The following is a 17413-nucleotide window of genomic DNA, read 5'->3' on the forward strand; positions in this document are numbered from 1 at the left end:
ATCACGGGAAACTGACATGTTTGTATTTTATAGGAGCAAGACAGCTTTAAAGAAACGGAAGCTAACAAGGTAACAAGACTAAACATGTGGCTCTCAGTCTGTGTGCTTCATCTGCCTGTGTTTTTATTTCTTTATTTTATTTATTTATTTATTTATGTTGTGTGTGTGTGCTGCCAACGCACTAATAACAGCCTTCAGCCAGAAACCGAGAACATCCAAACTGTTTAATCCAGCAGATTAAAGTGAAACTGAACCAACAGCAGAATTTTTAACATTCAGTCAGGACGAAACTCGACCCCAGACAGAGTGAGGGGGACATACGGATGTATATATACAGGGATTTGACGATAATGCATGTAAATACAAGACTGTGTATAAAAACACAATACACTTTGGTCCCCACTGGAGAGGTTAAAGGGTCAAATGGATAATGCCTTTCTGTTAAATCTCTTTAAATCCCCTCAGGGTCAGGAGCAGAAGTCACATTTCTAACATTTTTCATTTTTTAAATCGACAGCAGCGAGTGCTCATCGTATATATGTGAATTTAAAAGATAACAGGAAGGTTCACGGTGTCATTACAAATAAAACTGTCTGTAAATTTAAAAGGAAATCTGTTGTTTAGATTATGATATTTCGTGTATAAAAGTGGACATTTGTGAGATATTTCATCCACTGTGGAGTTAAAAACAATGGTATGAATATGATTTGTGAAGTAGTGAATTTTAACCTGCGTCATGTTTATATCTGTGTGTTCTGACATGTTGCTGTCTCGTTGCAGTCCTGTGCAGCTGGACGACTTCGACGCCTACTTCAAAGACATGAGCAAAGACTCGGCCTACAAGTTCTCGCTGCAGTTTGAGGTAACTGCATGCAGGAACACTGCTGCATCATTTATATCGAGCTCCATAAACAACTAATCTACTGTTCGTTTGTCAATCAGTTATTAAGTGGAGCCATTTTCCTTCAGAGCTGCAATAGTGAGTAAATAGTTTACAAAAGAAGTTTATCATAAATTTAAGAGATAAGTATCACAAAACTTTAAACAATATTAAACCCTAGACTTCCCGAAAAACAAAGGCCACGAATTGAACCTGAAAAACAAGAGAGGAAGGTTAAACAGCAACAAAAAATGCTTTTTATCTTCCTCTATACCGCTCAAACGTTTTAAAACTTTTTAACTCATTATTTGACCCCTGAAAATAGTTTCTCTCTGAAATTTACATTATTTCTCAGTTTTTCTCACCTAAACTTTGTCTTTACCTGCTTTGGTTATTCTGCATTAGTGGATTTAAATAAAGCATTTAAACACTTTTCTACAGAAAGCACCTTGGAACAGCCTGTTAATACACCCTCAGAAGCTTTATTACTATATTATATATAATAAAGGAAGACAGAGCAGCTGGGCATCAGGTGAGCCTACAGTGAAATAATGAACAAAACTTCATTTAATTGTTAATTTTAGATGTCTGTTTTGGTGATGTAAACATTGTTTTCAACTTTACTTTTCTACTATTTAAGGTTTTCATACACTTGAACTACTTAGATTTACAGAAGAACTATAAACATTTATATTTACAAACAAGCTAGAAAAGACCGTTAGTGGAACTTGAGCTCAAGTATCTTTTATTGTCGTATGAAACAACGCCCTGAGCCACGTGTGTCGAATATAGCGCACAGTGGAAGTCAAATAGAGTAAACTAAAATAGTTGTAATCTAAAAATAGATATTTAAAAAAAAAAAAGAATCTAGTTCACAGTACAGAAGATAAATATAAAGGTATTTAGCAAATATTTACACACAGTTATCAGTACAGGGCTGCAGTTTCTCTGACTGGGCCTGATGAAGCTCTGCAGATTGTCTGACATGTTGAATGTTTTCAGGAGCTGAAGAGCGTCGGGCTGGATCTTTCCCATGATGCAGCAGACCTGCCCGTCAACAGGCCGAAGAACAGATACACCAACATCCTCCCCTGTGAGTCACCGACAGCGAAGCATCATGGCTGAAAGAGGAGAACCTCAGTATTCACATCGGGCTTTTTAAAACACAACATGAAGCTGGTTTTGTTCAGTTTGTCTGCGTCAGCGTTGTTCATGTCGCTGTAACTGTGGCGGCCTTTGACTCTCTAAATGTCTCCCTCCAGACGACTTCAGTCGGGTGAAGCTGATCTCGATGCACAACGACGAAGGTTCAGACTACATCAACGCCAACTACATCCCTGTGAGTTACAGCCGACCGACGACTGAAGGATGATTTCAGTCAGTGTTGAATAATTAAGGCAGAAACATCGTTTCATCGTGCACTGGTCAACTTTGGTCGAGATTTTGCTTCCACACCATGTTTCCTTTCTGACTTGTGGAAGAAAAAAATGCTAAATACACATGTGGTAGATTATTTCACTACAGTTTGTCGCTCTCTCTTGCACAACACTGTCTGATCCAAATATGGTCTTTTCCTTTGTACCAGAAACCAATCGTGAAAATACAGAGGCGTTTCTGACAACCTGATTGGCTGAGATGCGACACTTTGGCTCAGCCTGTGTGACATGCTGTTGCTCATATCTGATTGGCTCTGTAAATATTGATTTTCACTGAAAATGTGTAGAATTTTAAAAATACATGTCTTTACAAGCTGTTTTCATATTTAAACATACAATTTCAGAAAACCTGTAATACAAAAAAATATAGTCTTAATTTGAGCAATCGACTAGGAAAGTTTCATGGTGATATCTGTTAATTAAATATTTATTCCTATTCAGCTGCAGCGTCTCGCCTGAACTCCAGCTGCTTCGTTTTCCATCGTTAAATCTTGCTGTGTTTTATTGACCAATGTTATCTGTGTGTGACAGTGAAAGTGTGTGTTTGGTCTTCAGGGATATAAACATGCTAAAGAGTACATCGCCACTCAGGGCCCGCTGCCCGAAACCCGTAATGACTTCTGGAAGATGGTTCTGCAGCAGAAGTCTCCGATCATCGTCATGTTGACTCAGTGCAACGAGCGGCGGAGGGTGAGTTTCATTTCTGCTTTCTGTGCTGCAAAGTAAAGAAGTACATTTATAGTTTATAAAAATATTTTGTTATAAATTAAACTCATAATTAGTTCGTACAGCTCAAACAATGAGTCGCCTAATCAATTTATTGGCAGAAAATTTATTGGAAACATTTGTTGGGGTTCAAGGAATCCAAAGACAGAATAAAAGCCTTAAAATGAAATAAAGGAGCCATATCAGCAGTGGAAGAAGTACTGAGTCAAAGCTGTAATACTACCCAGTGAAAAACCTCATTCAGTGTTTAACTTGAACGTACAGAAGTATTAACATCAAAGAACACAATAAAGTATTGAAGCAGCTGTAAAGGTGGAGTTTGACTAGTAACAACTGATTAGATACTAGTGCTCGATTCTTAGATTCTAGTAACTAATGAAAAGCTGATATCTGAACTGCAGAGCCCGGTGGATGGCAAACATGCGCAATTAGTCACTAGTTATAGTTACCAGTGACTAATAAATCCAGTAAGTACGAGTAGCTTTAAATAGCGAGTAGTATGTTGAAACGGCTCGCCATAGCTGGAGCTCGTTTTAATGACTTTATATTTGGCATCAGAGTTGTTCGCAGTGGTGGAAGAAGAATTCAGACCCTTAAACAAAAGTACTAATACCACACTGTAAACGTTTTCTGTTACAACAAGTTCTGCATTGAAAGTGTTCCTTCGGTCAAAGTAGGGCTGGGCGATACGGCCAAAAATGTTTTCTTTATGATCAGAACGTGACAAACAATTGATAGTGAATCACTTCACAAGTCTGAGGGAGAACATTCAAAACTATTGTGATAAAATCTTTTTTTCAACAGATATGATTAGTAAATCTTTTTTCAGACCCTTCTCCTCAACAAAATAAATATTCTAATAGAAATATTAACTGCTAATTTGTTTGTGATTTAAATGAATTCAATCAAATATTTATTGAACATTTGTTTTTTTTGTTATTGAGGAAAATTATATTGCGATAATTATCATTATTGTTTAATTGCCCTGGACGACTTTGACGCCTACTTCAAAGACATGAGCAAAGACTCGGCCTACAAGTTCTCGCTGCAGTTTGAGGTAACTGCATGCAGGAACACTGCTGCATCATTTATATCGAGCTCCTAACAACTAATCTACTGTTCGTTTGTCAATCAGTTATTAAGTGGAGCCATTTTCCTTCAGAGCTGCAATAGTGAGTAAATAGTTTACAAAAGAAGTTTATCATAAATTTAAGAGTTCACAAAACTTTAAACAATGTTAACAAAGTAAATCAATAATCAATTTTTTGCCAAAAGCGAGCAGCCATATGTGAGTATAATCAAAATGTCGCTGTTGTGCTGTAATATCTCCTCAGATTCCTCCTCATTAATGTTGAACTGCAGCTCATTCTGAACCGTTCAGTTTCAGACTGCAGCTGATGATTCTTTTCATTCTGGATCATTAAATTGATTGATTGGTTTGTAAAGATTCTGCCGTCACAGTGAGCCAGAGCCCAAAGTGACTCCTTCACAACGCTCGTTGAGTCCAAACCTCAATGTTTCTAACAAACATTACAGTTATTAGTCACTCAGAGGAGAAGCAGCAAATCTTCATGAGAGACGCTGAAACCATCAGATGTTTTACAGGGAAAACGACTAAAACAATCAAAATACTTGCCAATAAATTTTCGGTCAAGCAGTGAATCGTTTCAGCTGTACTGGTGTAAAGTGTTGGGAGTTTAATTTATAACAACACATCAGCTGTCAGATAAATGTAGTAAAGTAAAGAGATGTGGTGGAGTAGAAGTAGAAAGTGGCATGAAAGGAACATAAAGGAAAGTCAAGGTACCTCAAATTTGTACTTGAATACAGTACTTAAGGAAGTGAACTTGTGCACCACTGTGGTTACTCACTGATATCTAGTGTGTTAATAATACTTCCTAAAGCTGACAGATAAACACAGTTTCCTCTGAGATGTAGCGCAGTAGAAGCAGAAAGCAGCATAAAATGGAAGTACAGTGCCTGAGTAACTGTAGTGTCACCTACTCAGATGTTTCATTTAGGTTGTACAGAAGATTTCTGATTTTTGTCTAATGCATTTTAGTTTTATTATCATGATAAATCAAGTCACAGTAAAATAAAAGAAGCTCTCACAGAGAAATGTCACGTTTTCAGCCTCTCTCAGCTCCTGGTTTACATTTTAAAACCTGTTTTCCTGATCAGCTGTTTGATCACATGATAGACAAATAAATATGTCAGCTTGTTCTGCTGCCCCCGAGTGGACAAAACTACTAATGCAGCTTTAAATGTCTGATTAATAAACATATCTGCTGATCTCAGAGTGGGCTGGAAAATAAAACAATAATGATAATTTACGTGATAAAATTTCCCTCAATAGCAAAATAACAAATGTTCAATAATTTTATTTTATTTTTAGTTAGTTTTTAAAACACACAAACTTTTACCATTTTATTTAATTGTTTTTTTTATTTTTCCCACAAACAGTTTAATATATATTTATTATTATTATTATTATTTAAAAAAAAAAATATTTTTTATTTTTAAATCATTTTTAACACACACTTTTACTTTTATTTGTTTTATTTAGTGAACTGTATAAAATGAATTTTTTTGTAATTTATTTGTAGCTTTGCAATATTGTTGTTTTAGATTTATGCTGATAAAGCTAGAATCACAAACGAATCAACACTTCATTTTTCTATTAAGAGATTGATTTTGTTGAGGAGAAGGCCTTGAAACAAAATTTTACTTGTGCATATTTGTTGAAAACGGATTTTTTCATCATAGTTCTGAATGTTCTGCCTCAGATTTGTGAAGGGATCCACTGTTTGGCATCGAGTGTTTGTTCTGACCAGAAAGAAAAGTTTAAAACCACAATTAACTTTCACTCAGGAGCAAAAATCCGCCTTTAAACTGGAAAGAAATAATGATTTGACGTTTATCCTGATAAATGATATTTTTTATCGTGACCACATTTTTGGCCGTATCACCCGGCCTTAGAATTAAACGCGTGTCGTGTGTTTCCAGGTGAAGTGTGATCACTACTGGCCGTTCACAGACGAGCCTGTGATGTACGGAGAGATCAGCGTGGAGATGCTCTCTGAAACAGAGTCTCCGGAGTGGACCACCAGGACGTTCAGACTGGGATATGTGAGTAACCAGTTCAACCTCAGGGTGAAAGCTGCAGGTCCTCCAAGCTGCTCTAAAATAAAACACACCGTACATGTGTTTCCTGTAAGACCCGGTCTTTGCCTCCCCCTGCAGGCCGACGAGACTCAGGAAGTCCTCCACCTCAACTACACCTCGTGGCCGGATCACGGCGTCCCCACGGTCAACGCCATCGAAAGCATCCTGCAGTTCGTGCACATCGTCCGCCAGCAGGCCAACAGGACCAAAGACCCCGTTATAGTCCACTGCAGGTCAGGACGGGATTCTGAAGTATCGTACGGAGCTCACGCAGTCCCGAGAAAATAAATCTGGATATTATTTTTTTAAAGTCATCTTTTGGGGATTGGTGAGCTCCGTAAATAAGTTCATGCAAGAGGCCCGTGGACCCGTTGTGATGTTTTTACACATCAGAAAACAAAACGTATGGCTTCAGAATGAAGAGGCAGCTTTACTCAATTTATAAATTAGTTGTCAACTATTAAATGAATCACCAACTATTTTAAAAATAGAGTAATTTTTCAAGAAAAAACCTTCCAAATTCTCTGATTCCAGCTTTTTAAATGCGAATATTTTCTGGTTTATTTCCTCCTCTGTGACTTTAAACTGAATATTTTTGGCTTTGGGAAACACTGATCGACATGTTTCTGACATTTTATAGACCAAACAACTTAGCGATGACTGAATTGAGAAAATAATCGTTAGCTGCAGCCCTGAACTAGTGAGGTGAACACGTTAGCTCGTCAGAGGTGGCGCTGGAACAAAGTCAAAATTGAAAGAAAACAGAAATCTTCTGTACGGTGGCCATTTTAGGACACAAATTAAATAGTCAAATTATTTAATTTATGCACGTGAATCTGAAACATTACATAGAAGTTGTGAGGTTCACTTTTAATAAATGCTGTAAGTTCATCTTGGTTGTTATTCAGCATTTTTATTTGCACAGATCAGACTCACAGAGCAGGAAGACGAAATCTCATCTCAGCCATAAAAATGCAATTAGATGATGTAATGTGCATTATGTCATCCATTTCACTCTGGCTGCGGCCGGCGTCGTGGTTCGGACACTAACAGCAGAGCTTTTCTGTGTGCGCTCAGTGCTGGAGTCGGCAGGACGGGGACCTTCATCGCTCTGGACCGTCTGATGCAGCACATCCGGAGCACGAGTTTGCAGATATCCTGGGGATGGTGTCCGAGATGCGTTCACACCGTCTGTCGATGGTCCAGACCGAGGTGAGATCTCATCGTGCCAGAATACTTTGAGGGCGTTTTCACACCTGTAGCTGAGGTCTGTGAAGGTTCTCAGTCATTCAGGTCGTAGTGACCCAAGGAAGGTTCAAATCAAGGGCGACCCGGGCAAAGATACTCGAAGACGCTGATTCAGTTCTGACTGGCTGGTAGGGAAACTCGGCTAGTTAACCTCTCTTTTGTTTTGTCAAGATGATCAGTACTGCAGGTTCGTTACTGCGTCTGGATGTTGTAACTACAGCCTTTATGATCGTTGGAGACTCCTGAGCCCAAGTCTGAACGACCATCGTTTGCATCTTCACCTTGCAATTACACCCGGGTTGAGAAACCGTCACTTAACAGGGGAGGAGGTCTCAGATTCATGGCTCAACACAGAAAGGCCAACTCCTCGAGTCAAGACTCAGCAGTTTACCTTTTCCTCGTTTGAGGAAGTCCAGGAAGCACTTTTGGCCTCAGGTGAAGATGCCAACAATGGTTTTTCAGACTTTGGATGGTCAACAGCCAGGAGCCCTAACGAACCAGCAGTATCGACCATCTTGATGAAACAAAACAGAGGTTAATTAGCTGAGTTTCCCTACCAGCCAGTCAGAACCGAAGAAGTCTTTTGGATAAGGAACGAAACATCTTCGAGTATCTTCAATCCGGTCCGGTTGCCCTTGATCTGAACCTTCCTTAGGCACCTGTAGCTGGTTCCTTCTGGTCTGAATCAGGGGTTGAACTTCGGTTTCTTTTCACATCGAAGAAAATTCGAGAGAACAAAAGTGCCTCAGTAAAAGCCTGGTGAGACCATCCTCTCATCTGATTGGTTAGATGCGTCTCAGGGACCGGAGAGAGTTAGTTATCCAAGGAAGGTTAAAATCTCAGATGAAAGACGAAACGTCTTCGAGTATCTTTAACCAAGTCCGGTTACCGTCCTTTGATAACCAGGGGAAGAAGCCCAAATATCAAGAAGCTAGTCCAGGTTGGCTTCCTGATATTTGGGCAGATGACAAATGTTTTCTCATTCGTATCCCAGGATGCAAAGCACACCTTGTTACGACAGCTGTTCGCCTTGTGGTTGGGTCGGAGGGTTGTTTTAGTCCACATATGATGTCACAGATTGTACTGAAAACAAACCTCTTGATTCAACCAGACGAAACCGCGCAGGTTTGAAAACGCCCTTAAAACGAACCTGAAACAGTTCCTCTCACACGCCGTCTCTGATTGGTCCAATGGTGCGTTCAGCTCACAGATATAAGTGTTTCTTCTCTCCAGGAGCAGTACGTGTTCATCCATCAGTGCGTTATGTTGATGTGGCAGAAGAAGAAGCAGCAGTCCATCACCTCTGATGTCATCTACGAGAACGCCAGCAAGACATAATGATGGCGCCTCCTCCAGACGTGAGTCGGACACACACGAACAGAAGCAACATTCCATGTTTGTGTCTCGACTTTCGGTCCAGTTTGTTCACTAATGGGTTTTTAAAGAATTAATATTCGCCGCACAGATTAGAAGAGTATTTAATATAAAGTCAGCTGATGACACAACGACATCACCGGCTCGTCCTACAGGAAGAAGGTCAGCTCTTACGTCCGGCAGCCTCTGGCTTGGTCACTCTCTGCTTAGCGTCCTCGTCGGTCTCTTCACCTCTGCATGTAGCTAACGCCACGTTATGTAAGAAACTCACATTGTACCTTCTAAACTTTTTGCTGCTGCTTAGTCGAACTGATGTTGTGAAGCAGGGGTCGGAAAATAAGTCTTTCAGGCCGTTACATGTCGGGCCAGAACAAAGTCAAATTATTTCATTACCCGTGTGCACGTTTAGCTCAGTCGGTACTGTGCGGGAGTTCTATGATCGATCCCGACACACTGCAGATGTTTTTTTTCCTCCCTCGTTAAACAAACTGAAGGACACTTTTGCACGTGCTCACAGTAAAGCGTGAGCTGCAGTGTGCGTTTGCGTCCCGGCGTTTGATCCGCATTCATAAACCTACAGACGCTTATTTTCATTTCCCTGAGGAAGTCAATCCAATCAAGCGTTTACTGTCGGCTTTTACAGAGGTGAGTCAAGCACGCCAGAGTCTCTTCTGAAAGTTTCTTTTGCTCAACGACAGACGCCACTCGCCCTGCTAGAAGTTAGAGTAGCATCAGAACAATTTTTAAAGCTGATAAAATCACAACAAGTTGCTTTAATGCTAAATATAATTTAAATAGAAACTTTGGTTGCTGACACGTAAAGCTTAGACTTCACTTTCTAACTCCCCCTGTTTAGCATTAACATTATGTATTTATCTTAAAATAACAGCTTCCTTTTGTCTGTCATCACCAGCTACTGCGCTATTTAGCACTGGAGTCCCGGGCAGGACATTTATAACGACGTTGGTATCTTCAGTATTAAGAGGTGCGTTTGACGCTCCAAAACGCCACCATGTCACATGACATTAAAACCTCGCGGCTGCAGACACTGAGTCTGGCGGCTGCAATTGCTTTTCTCCAGCTGCACAAAGTTGGAACCACCTTTGCCTGATCTCGTGTCATTTTTCTTCGTAAATGCCGCGAGATCAGTCGTTGATCTCAGCTCACAGTAGCTCACGCAGGTAGATTGGGTCCGACTTGACGGCGCCGTATTTACACCCCGCCCCTGCAGCTCACGTTAGACAGGATAGGTCGGCAAAAGTCAGCCACCGTCATTTCGAACGCACGTGATATCGTGGCAGAGGAGGAGGAAGTGAGCAAGAGACCGGACATGAGTAAATATCAGACTTTACTTGTTGAGACCGATGGCGAGCTGGACTTCTGTCTGTGGGACCGGTCGGTAATAACTTATCAGCTGCTCGCTGTGTGGTGTTGTTGTTGTTGCTCTTGCTTGATGTTTGGCTGTTAGCAAAGTTAATCAGGCAGAAGTCTCACATTTCTGTGAAGTGAACTCCTCCTGTAACTTATATCAAACAAAAATAGTCAGTCCTCGTGGTAAATTCACACTTTGTTCAGTTTCAAAAGCAAAACAAAGCTCTCACACAGGAAAGTTGATCAAACTAAATCAGTTCAAAGAGAAATGGTTCAACTCGAACACCTGAATCTCTGAAAGAAACGTGTGAACAGAGTCAGTCAGCGACTGTGCACAGCTGTTCATTATAAGCCAAACTACCTTTCCTTTCCCGCTGGCCAGCAGTCGCGTTCACGGCTCTGATAAAACGTGAAATGACCAGATGACTGTCACAAAATGTTCAGTTGGGGTTTCTTTGAAACCTGCAGAGCAACAAACAAAAACTTCATCCGTTCTCTCAGTTTTAAGCCCATTAGAACAGAGCTGATAATTAAATGTCCCTTCTCCTTGTCTTGCAGGCTGCGAACACACCCAACCTCCTGTGCTTCAGGCATCCATTCTCTGCAGAAGAAGATCTGCTTCATCATCAGTAAAATCAGAAAACAAAAACAGCAGAACATCTCGACGACACAGGCGGAAGAAGGGGGAAAAAAACCCAGTTTTTTGTTTGAATTGGTGTTAAAGCGTGGGATGGAGTTTTGCCTTAAGGAGCCTTTCACTGACTGACCAACATGTTGAACCACAACCCTGCCCTCTGAACTGGACTGCTTCATGTCAACGTGGGGTCGGAGGAGTCGGAGGGGCGTTAACGAGCTCCGTCCTGTGATTGGATGTCTACACTGTGTCCGTCCTCGTTCTGACGACGCGAGACGACGAGTCTGTGGAGCCGAGTCAGCAGTTTTTCATTTTATTTAATCTCAGGAGTAGCTGGAAAAAAAAAAAAAAAAAACCAAACAGCGAGCACACTGGCCTCTTCCTCCGCTTCGAAAGTCATACATCATTTGTTTTTGGTTTTATTTGCATCGTTAAGTGTTCACCTTCCCCGCAGAGTGCAGCTTTCCTGGCTTTTTGCGACGTCGGGAGTCGTAGGCGGTAGATTGCAACGTCACACTGCCAAACACGCCGAACTCTTAACGTGATTAAAAACACCTCCTGCTGTAACGTGCTAACCAACTGCCAGGACTGCTGCACAGACAACGTTCACTGGAAGAACCCAGCAAGCATTCGACGAAGGATCAAGTTCTGGAGAATGAGCACAAAAGTTCACACGTCGGGATGTTGAACGGATTTTTAAAACTTGATGATTTTTTTTTTTTAATCGAACACAAAACATTAATCGTGATTGGAGCTTTCCAAACATTATGTTTCTGTCCTGGTTGAAGACGCTGTCAAACTAAATTGGCGAATATAAAATTAAACACAAACGTGGTCGCGTCGCCTGGTCAGAACATCATTTGGACCATTTCTGCTGCAGACCCATCGTTCCGGTTCTCAGCCTCGAAGTGTTTTATCAGAAAAAGGTATTTTAGTATCGATGCTGCTCGACTTTTTATTACTCGTGCGAATGTTTGCTGGGTCCGCACAAGAACTAAAAAAGGGCACAAAAACAGCTGAAGGGAACAACGGCTTTCTGTGAAAACACGAGTGCCTCATGCTGCCGCCCCGTCGCTGTCGGGCGCGTTGAGGCCAGTTTAGACGCTAGAGACTGTGGTTGTAGAGCTGTAGTTTGTATTTGCACTGAGGCCTCCGAGCTGCCTGAGCTGCCTGACCTGCTGACAGAAGAAGGGAAAGAGTTTCTGACTGTCGAGGACGAACTGTACCGTCCCGTGGGCTCTTTTTAACGGAAGGACCTCGCTCTGAAGACGTAGATTAATTTTAGACTAGCGGAGAGGTTTTTTACCCTCTAAAGGTTTGTGATCTAATCGGCTGCAACAATCCTGTTTGGAAACAAACAGCAGAGAAATGGATCTGACAGTATCTGAAGACAGGAGAGAGACGATTACTCAGACAGTTGAACTGCCAAAACCACCAAGATATTATATCAAGACCTGACATCAAGTTGTTTCCCTTTATGTTGCTGAATTTGGGGAATGATAGAAACATATATCCAGGGCAACTTCAATATCTTTAATCCAACCAATTATAAAGCTGCAGCTATTTTTCATGAAATAAATAAATACTGTACAAAGTGAAAGGATAAAACATTTTAACCTGAAGAAATATTAAACTTTGGTGAAGCTCCAACAAGATCTGTCACAATCCCAATATGTGTGATTAAATGAGAACTCTCAAATTTGGGGTTTTAAATTTTTTTAGATGTTCTGTTGGGATAGCACTCCCAAACCAAGATGTTGGATAACACCCCCCAATTTGTATAGCAAGTTATGTCGTGCAGGAAAAATGTAGTATTAAAGTTCAAGTTTTTACTTCAGTGCCACAATTTGGTTACCACGAATATGAAAATGTTGGTATCGCACTCTTGTGATCGTTGACCCCAAATTATGTTACAACCCCAAGATTTGGCATCATGCCCCAAAAGATTGTAAGCCTTTGTTTTAATTCCCAAATTTTGTTTAACAAACACTAAATGTATGTAAAATTGTGGGTTTGCGCTCCTACAATTAGTTTTAATCAAAATTATTAAGCTCTGCCTAAATTTATGATGTTTTGTTATGTGCCCAAAACGTGGTGCGGCTCTGCCCAAGGTTATAAATGGCAGATCTGACTTCCACTTAAACCTGTTTGTCTTGTGTTCGTTTGGGGAGACCACCGCCAAAAAGCTACAAGGACATTTGGCTGTTCTAACAAAATCAGTGTGTTAAAGAGTCGTTTTTTGGATTTATAAAACCTGGGCCCTGTTTTCACACGTGTTGGTGTGGAAATGACTCGTAGGTACAGAAAGTCTTGGATCTGCGCAGTAGATGTTTCAGCCGGCAGCTGAACCGGCTTCTCGTTGCCGCTGACGGGCTCAGACTGCAACACCAGGTGTCTGACAACATCAGGCGAAGGATCCCTGTGAGGGACTCCCGGTGACCCCCTTCGTTTTTAACAGGAAAGTCTCGCTCTGAAATCTCGTGAGAGGCGACTTGCTGCAGGACGACGCCGGTGGAAACGTGAGTCAGATTTGGTGAGGAGAGGAAACTCCTCTCACTTTCTGTGGACGCCATTTTGACAGGAAGGAATACCTTGCAGCCGGTTCAGCTGCCGGCTGAAGCATCTACTGCGCAGACTCAAAACTTCCTGTCCATACGAGTCATTTCAACACCACAATATGTGAAAACAGGGCCCAGGTTTGAAAATACCTGAATTATGCTTTAACCCTTTAGTTGTTTCGGGGCCTGAAGCTTTGACCGTGGATCAGGCCGACTGCACATCTCTGTCTTAAACACACGACAACTGTACAGAAAATTGTTATGAGGCCGTTTTCTGAACCATCAGCATCAGATCAACTTCCAATAATTTAGTTAGTTTTTCTTCATCTTTCTACTGAACATTTGACTTGAAGGGCAAAAGACAAGTCCACATTTATTTCTCACATCCGTGATGACTGTAGAGAATGTTAACTGAACAGACGACAGTGGCCGACTTCTTTCAAAGTTTTATAGGATGCTGTCAAAATAACAACCGAGAGTTAAGAGCCGCTTTTCTTTTCACATTAGAAAGATCCAATAACTAGGACATAACTTTATTTATACATTCATAGCAACACTTATTTTAAGTTTAAATACCCACATTTCACTTGAAACGTTTTTCCAAATGTGCTAAATAAAACGTTTTTTGTGGATCAAGTTTATACTCAACAAAGTAAGGCTGAGTTTGCAGAGTTTAAATAAACTTTTTTCCGTTTTTTTTAACAAGTAACATTTAGTTTTAATTAAACTTCTCAAATGCAAATGTCTGATCAAACAAGTGGGCTTCAACACAGCTCTGCTTACAAATAATTCAAGAAAAAGCCACTTCTGAATGTGTATTATTTTGATAACAACTTGCAAATAAATGGTCAAAAATGAAATATGTCGATATATTAGAAAAGCCCAAATCTGTTATTGCACTTTTTGGTATCGTCCCTAAAATATGTTATCAAATTTCTGCACAGCACTTTTATGTTATAACTGAAACAGTAAATCCTCACAAATATTAAAATTCAGCACGCATATTATTGTTGGATAAATTCCAGAAATATCTAAAATAGTTCCAAAATCCAGTGCAGCGCCACAAATTGGACATTTTGGAAAAATTTGGTTTAATCCCAAAAGATAATTTAGCCTCTAAAATGTGTTATGAAGTAATTTAAGGACGAGGCGATACTGACTCTGTTTTGAAATGTTTTGACCACAATTTTTGTTAAAATGCCATTGGACACTTCAAAAGCTAGATGTTATAAACCCAAAGTTTGGTGTTGGTCCCAAAAGTGTTCCAGTGCTCACGAATACCAAAAATATTTGTCAAAACATTTGGCGTAGAAATATCCAAATGTATTAGAATTTAAAATATTTGGTATGGCACCCTAAATATTTAATTGAAAGAAAAGCCATTTGACACGTCACTGTCGATTTGCTAAATAATTTGTCATTGTGGCCTTTTGGTTCAAATTCTCCCTTTAAAACGGTTCTAAAAAAACCAAATAATTGAAACAGACCTCAAGTACCAAAATGAGATGAAAAGCTGCTTCTTAGTGGTGGTTGTTATTTTGACTTCACCTTGTTTCTAATTTGTAAACGGAATTGAACGAATGTGTGAAAAGGCTGTTGGACGCTTCAGTGTTTACTTGTAAAATGACTCGTCATTGTGGCCTTGTGGTTCAAACACCTGAAGTCTGTTCGGTACTTTGGTCGCCACTCAATCTGAAATAGTTACATTTCACTATTAGATATCAAATGTACTGTACATACTACTACTACTGCTTAACTATTCTGTTTCTACTCGTCATTACAAAGTAATTCTTGTGGAAGTGTTGCTTTAGAGGTTTCTTTTTTAAAAAGGTTGTCGTATATGTGAATCATCGTTACCTGAGCCAGAAGATAAGTCCTCTCGTCGCTGCGACAGTTCGGTTTTTGGGGCTTCAGCATCGACACGAGCAGCTGGACGTTCGGAGACTCGGCTGCTTGGGAAAAGCGTTGCGTGGACTCGGAGAGACTCGATCACGACTGTCAAAGATTTCCAAAAGAAAAAACTGATGACAACCTGCAGACAATATCTGAAAGCTCAGCACTGTACACTCTTCTACAATTCTTTCTCTTGCTTAGCGTGTGTCCAGTCAAACTTGTACGTCATTGGTGCCATTCTTGTGCATAGTGTCACTTAAAATTTGAGGGATGATCTGGAACACGGATCATCGTCACAGTTTTAATGTGTGTGTGTGTTGGAACAATAAAATGTTGCAGTTACTTTTGTCGTCGTTTCACTTTCTACGTATAAACTACAAAAATGTCCTTTGAATCGAGAGCTGTGTGTTCTCCTACGACGTGATTCCTGAGTTTAATTACTGACACCAGAAACACTTTTATTTATATTTATTATTTGAGGCCTGAATGATCTGAATATCTAATAAAGCAATTTAAATTGTGGTTGGTTTACATAAAAAAAAAACAAAAAAAACGACAAAACTTTACAAATTTATTTTGTTTATTTTGAACACAATCTGATAAAATAGCTTAAATATCTGTTTCAGTCCACCAGTCATATTTAAACAGCACTCAGTAATATTTGAATAAAATAAAAATCTAAAATTCTAAATGTATTTGTTACAATCCTATAATTGGATAAGAGCACAAATTTTGTTTAACCTTTCTGACATTTTACAATAAAAAAAATTGATACTGCAATGAATTACAAAACATGCTACTTTGTGCATGGTTTTCATAAATACAGATTCTAAATAGTTTATTTAAACTTAAAAAACAAATCTTTATAGGAAAATGTTTATTCATGTTTAGCTTTATTAAAGTAGTTTATTTGGTTATGTTTAATTTTAATTAAACTAATCCAATGCAGTACAATTAAACATTTTGACATACAGGTACTTATTTGACTTAACTATTTTTATACATACATAGCAACACATGGCTTATTAGTTTTACAGGGAAGTTAATTAAAAATGATTATCCTAGTTTCATATTATGCCAACATTTTCCAAACACACTAAATAAAAAGCTTTCAAAGTTTTTGTAGAATTTTTTCATAAATACAGATTATATTTTTGTAGAAAAGTAAGAAAAGTTTTTTAATAAGCCAACGTTACATTAGTTTTACTTTATAAGAACTACATTTAGTTTTGTTTAATTTTAAATAACTAAACTTCTCAAATCAGTATAATAAAAAAAAATTAAATTGAGATAAAAGTGCACAAATTTGAAAACGTACTGCTGAAATGTAAAAACTCAATCTTGAAGGTCTCTGTTTAAAGCATTTTGTATCAACATGGAGACGATGAGTTGCCAGAAAAATTAAATTAAAGATTCCTACAGCTCATTACTTACTGCTAGCTTGGCACATGGGAAGCTAGCTGCCTATCTAAAATGTAAATGGGGAGTTTCTGATCAGCCTTCTTCGACAGTAGTAAACTGGCATGCAGAGAGCGTATTATCATCGTTAACCAGACAAAATCCTTTTTGTTTCTAACTAAAAATTAACTCTTCAATTACAAACAACAAACAAAAATGATCTATTGCCCAAGTGTCAAATGTTTTCTACAGACCATCAACTCAAAGAAGAAGAAGTCTAAACTGGTCATGGTAAAATTGTAATTTAAAGTAACAATCACTATAATAACTAAGAATAAAGTAAAGAAAATGATGAATCTTACCAGACATCCGCAGATAACTTGGCAGTTTCCCAGTCAGTACCGGAAAGGTGTTGTTTTATTGGGGAAGGCGCTACTTTGGTTTACTAAGTTTAGTTTAGGGATACACAGATCCAACTTTTTCAGTCTTGATACCGATACCTGGACTTTAGGTATTAGTATGGGAATCATTCTCTTATGTATGAGGCAACATCAGGCTGGACGTAAAACTTTAACATCTATCACTGGGAAGTTTCACCCGACAAAGTTAACTGCTTCTTCGAATTGTCCCCTTTTTTTGTTTAGTTCGTGTTCTTTGGCATGCAGCTACCCCCTCGAAACATTGGCTTTGCAGATATTGCAAGTAGCCGTAGGACTTGTTGGCGTAGCAA

At 39.3% G+C, this 17413-nt stretch overlaps 1 protein-coding gene across 1 annotated transcript in view; it reads left to right on the plus strand.

The window, feature by feature from the left end:
- ptpro (protein tyrosine phosphatase receptor type O) overlaps positions 1 to 15627 on the plus strand; it is a 67368-nt gene extending 51741 nt beyond the window's left edge. The window contains 11 exon segments of the mRNA XM_038708356.1: positions 34 to 69; positions 781 to 862; positions 1883 to 1973; positions 2143 to 2219; positions 2872 to 3006; positions 6049 to 6171; positions 6286 to 6440; positions 7285 to 7343; positions 7346 to 7419; positions 8689 to 8813; positions 10759 to 15627. Of these exon segments, the coding sequence (XP_038564284.1) occupies positions 34 to 69; positions 781 to 862; positions 1883 to 1973; positions 2143 to 2219; positions 2872 to 3006; positions 6049 to 6171; positions 6286 to 6440; positions 7285 to 7343; positions 7346 to 7419; positions 8689 to 8793 (937 nt within the window). The 3' untranslated portion in view covers positions 8794 to 8813; positions 10759 to 15627.
- Positions 15628 to 17413: the final 1786 nt, after the last annotated feature.

The sequence above is a fragment of the Micropterus salmoides genome, unplaced genomic scaffold (genome assembly GCF_014851395.1).
Source record: "Micropterus salmoides isolate LMB-PRFRI ecotype aquatic unplaced genomic scaffold, ASM1485139v1 Ms_hic_scaffold_9, whole genome shotgun sequence".
Classification (NCBI taxonomy): Eukaryota; Metazoa; Chordata; class Actinopteri; order Centrarchiformes; family Centrarchidae; genus Micropterus; species Micropterus salmoides.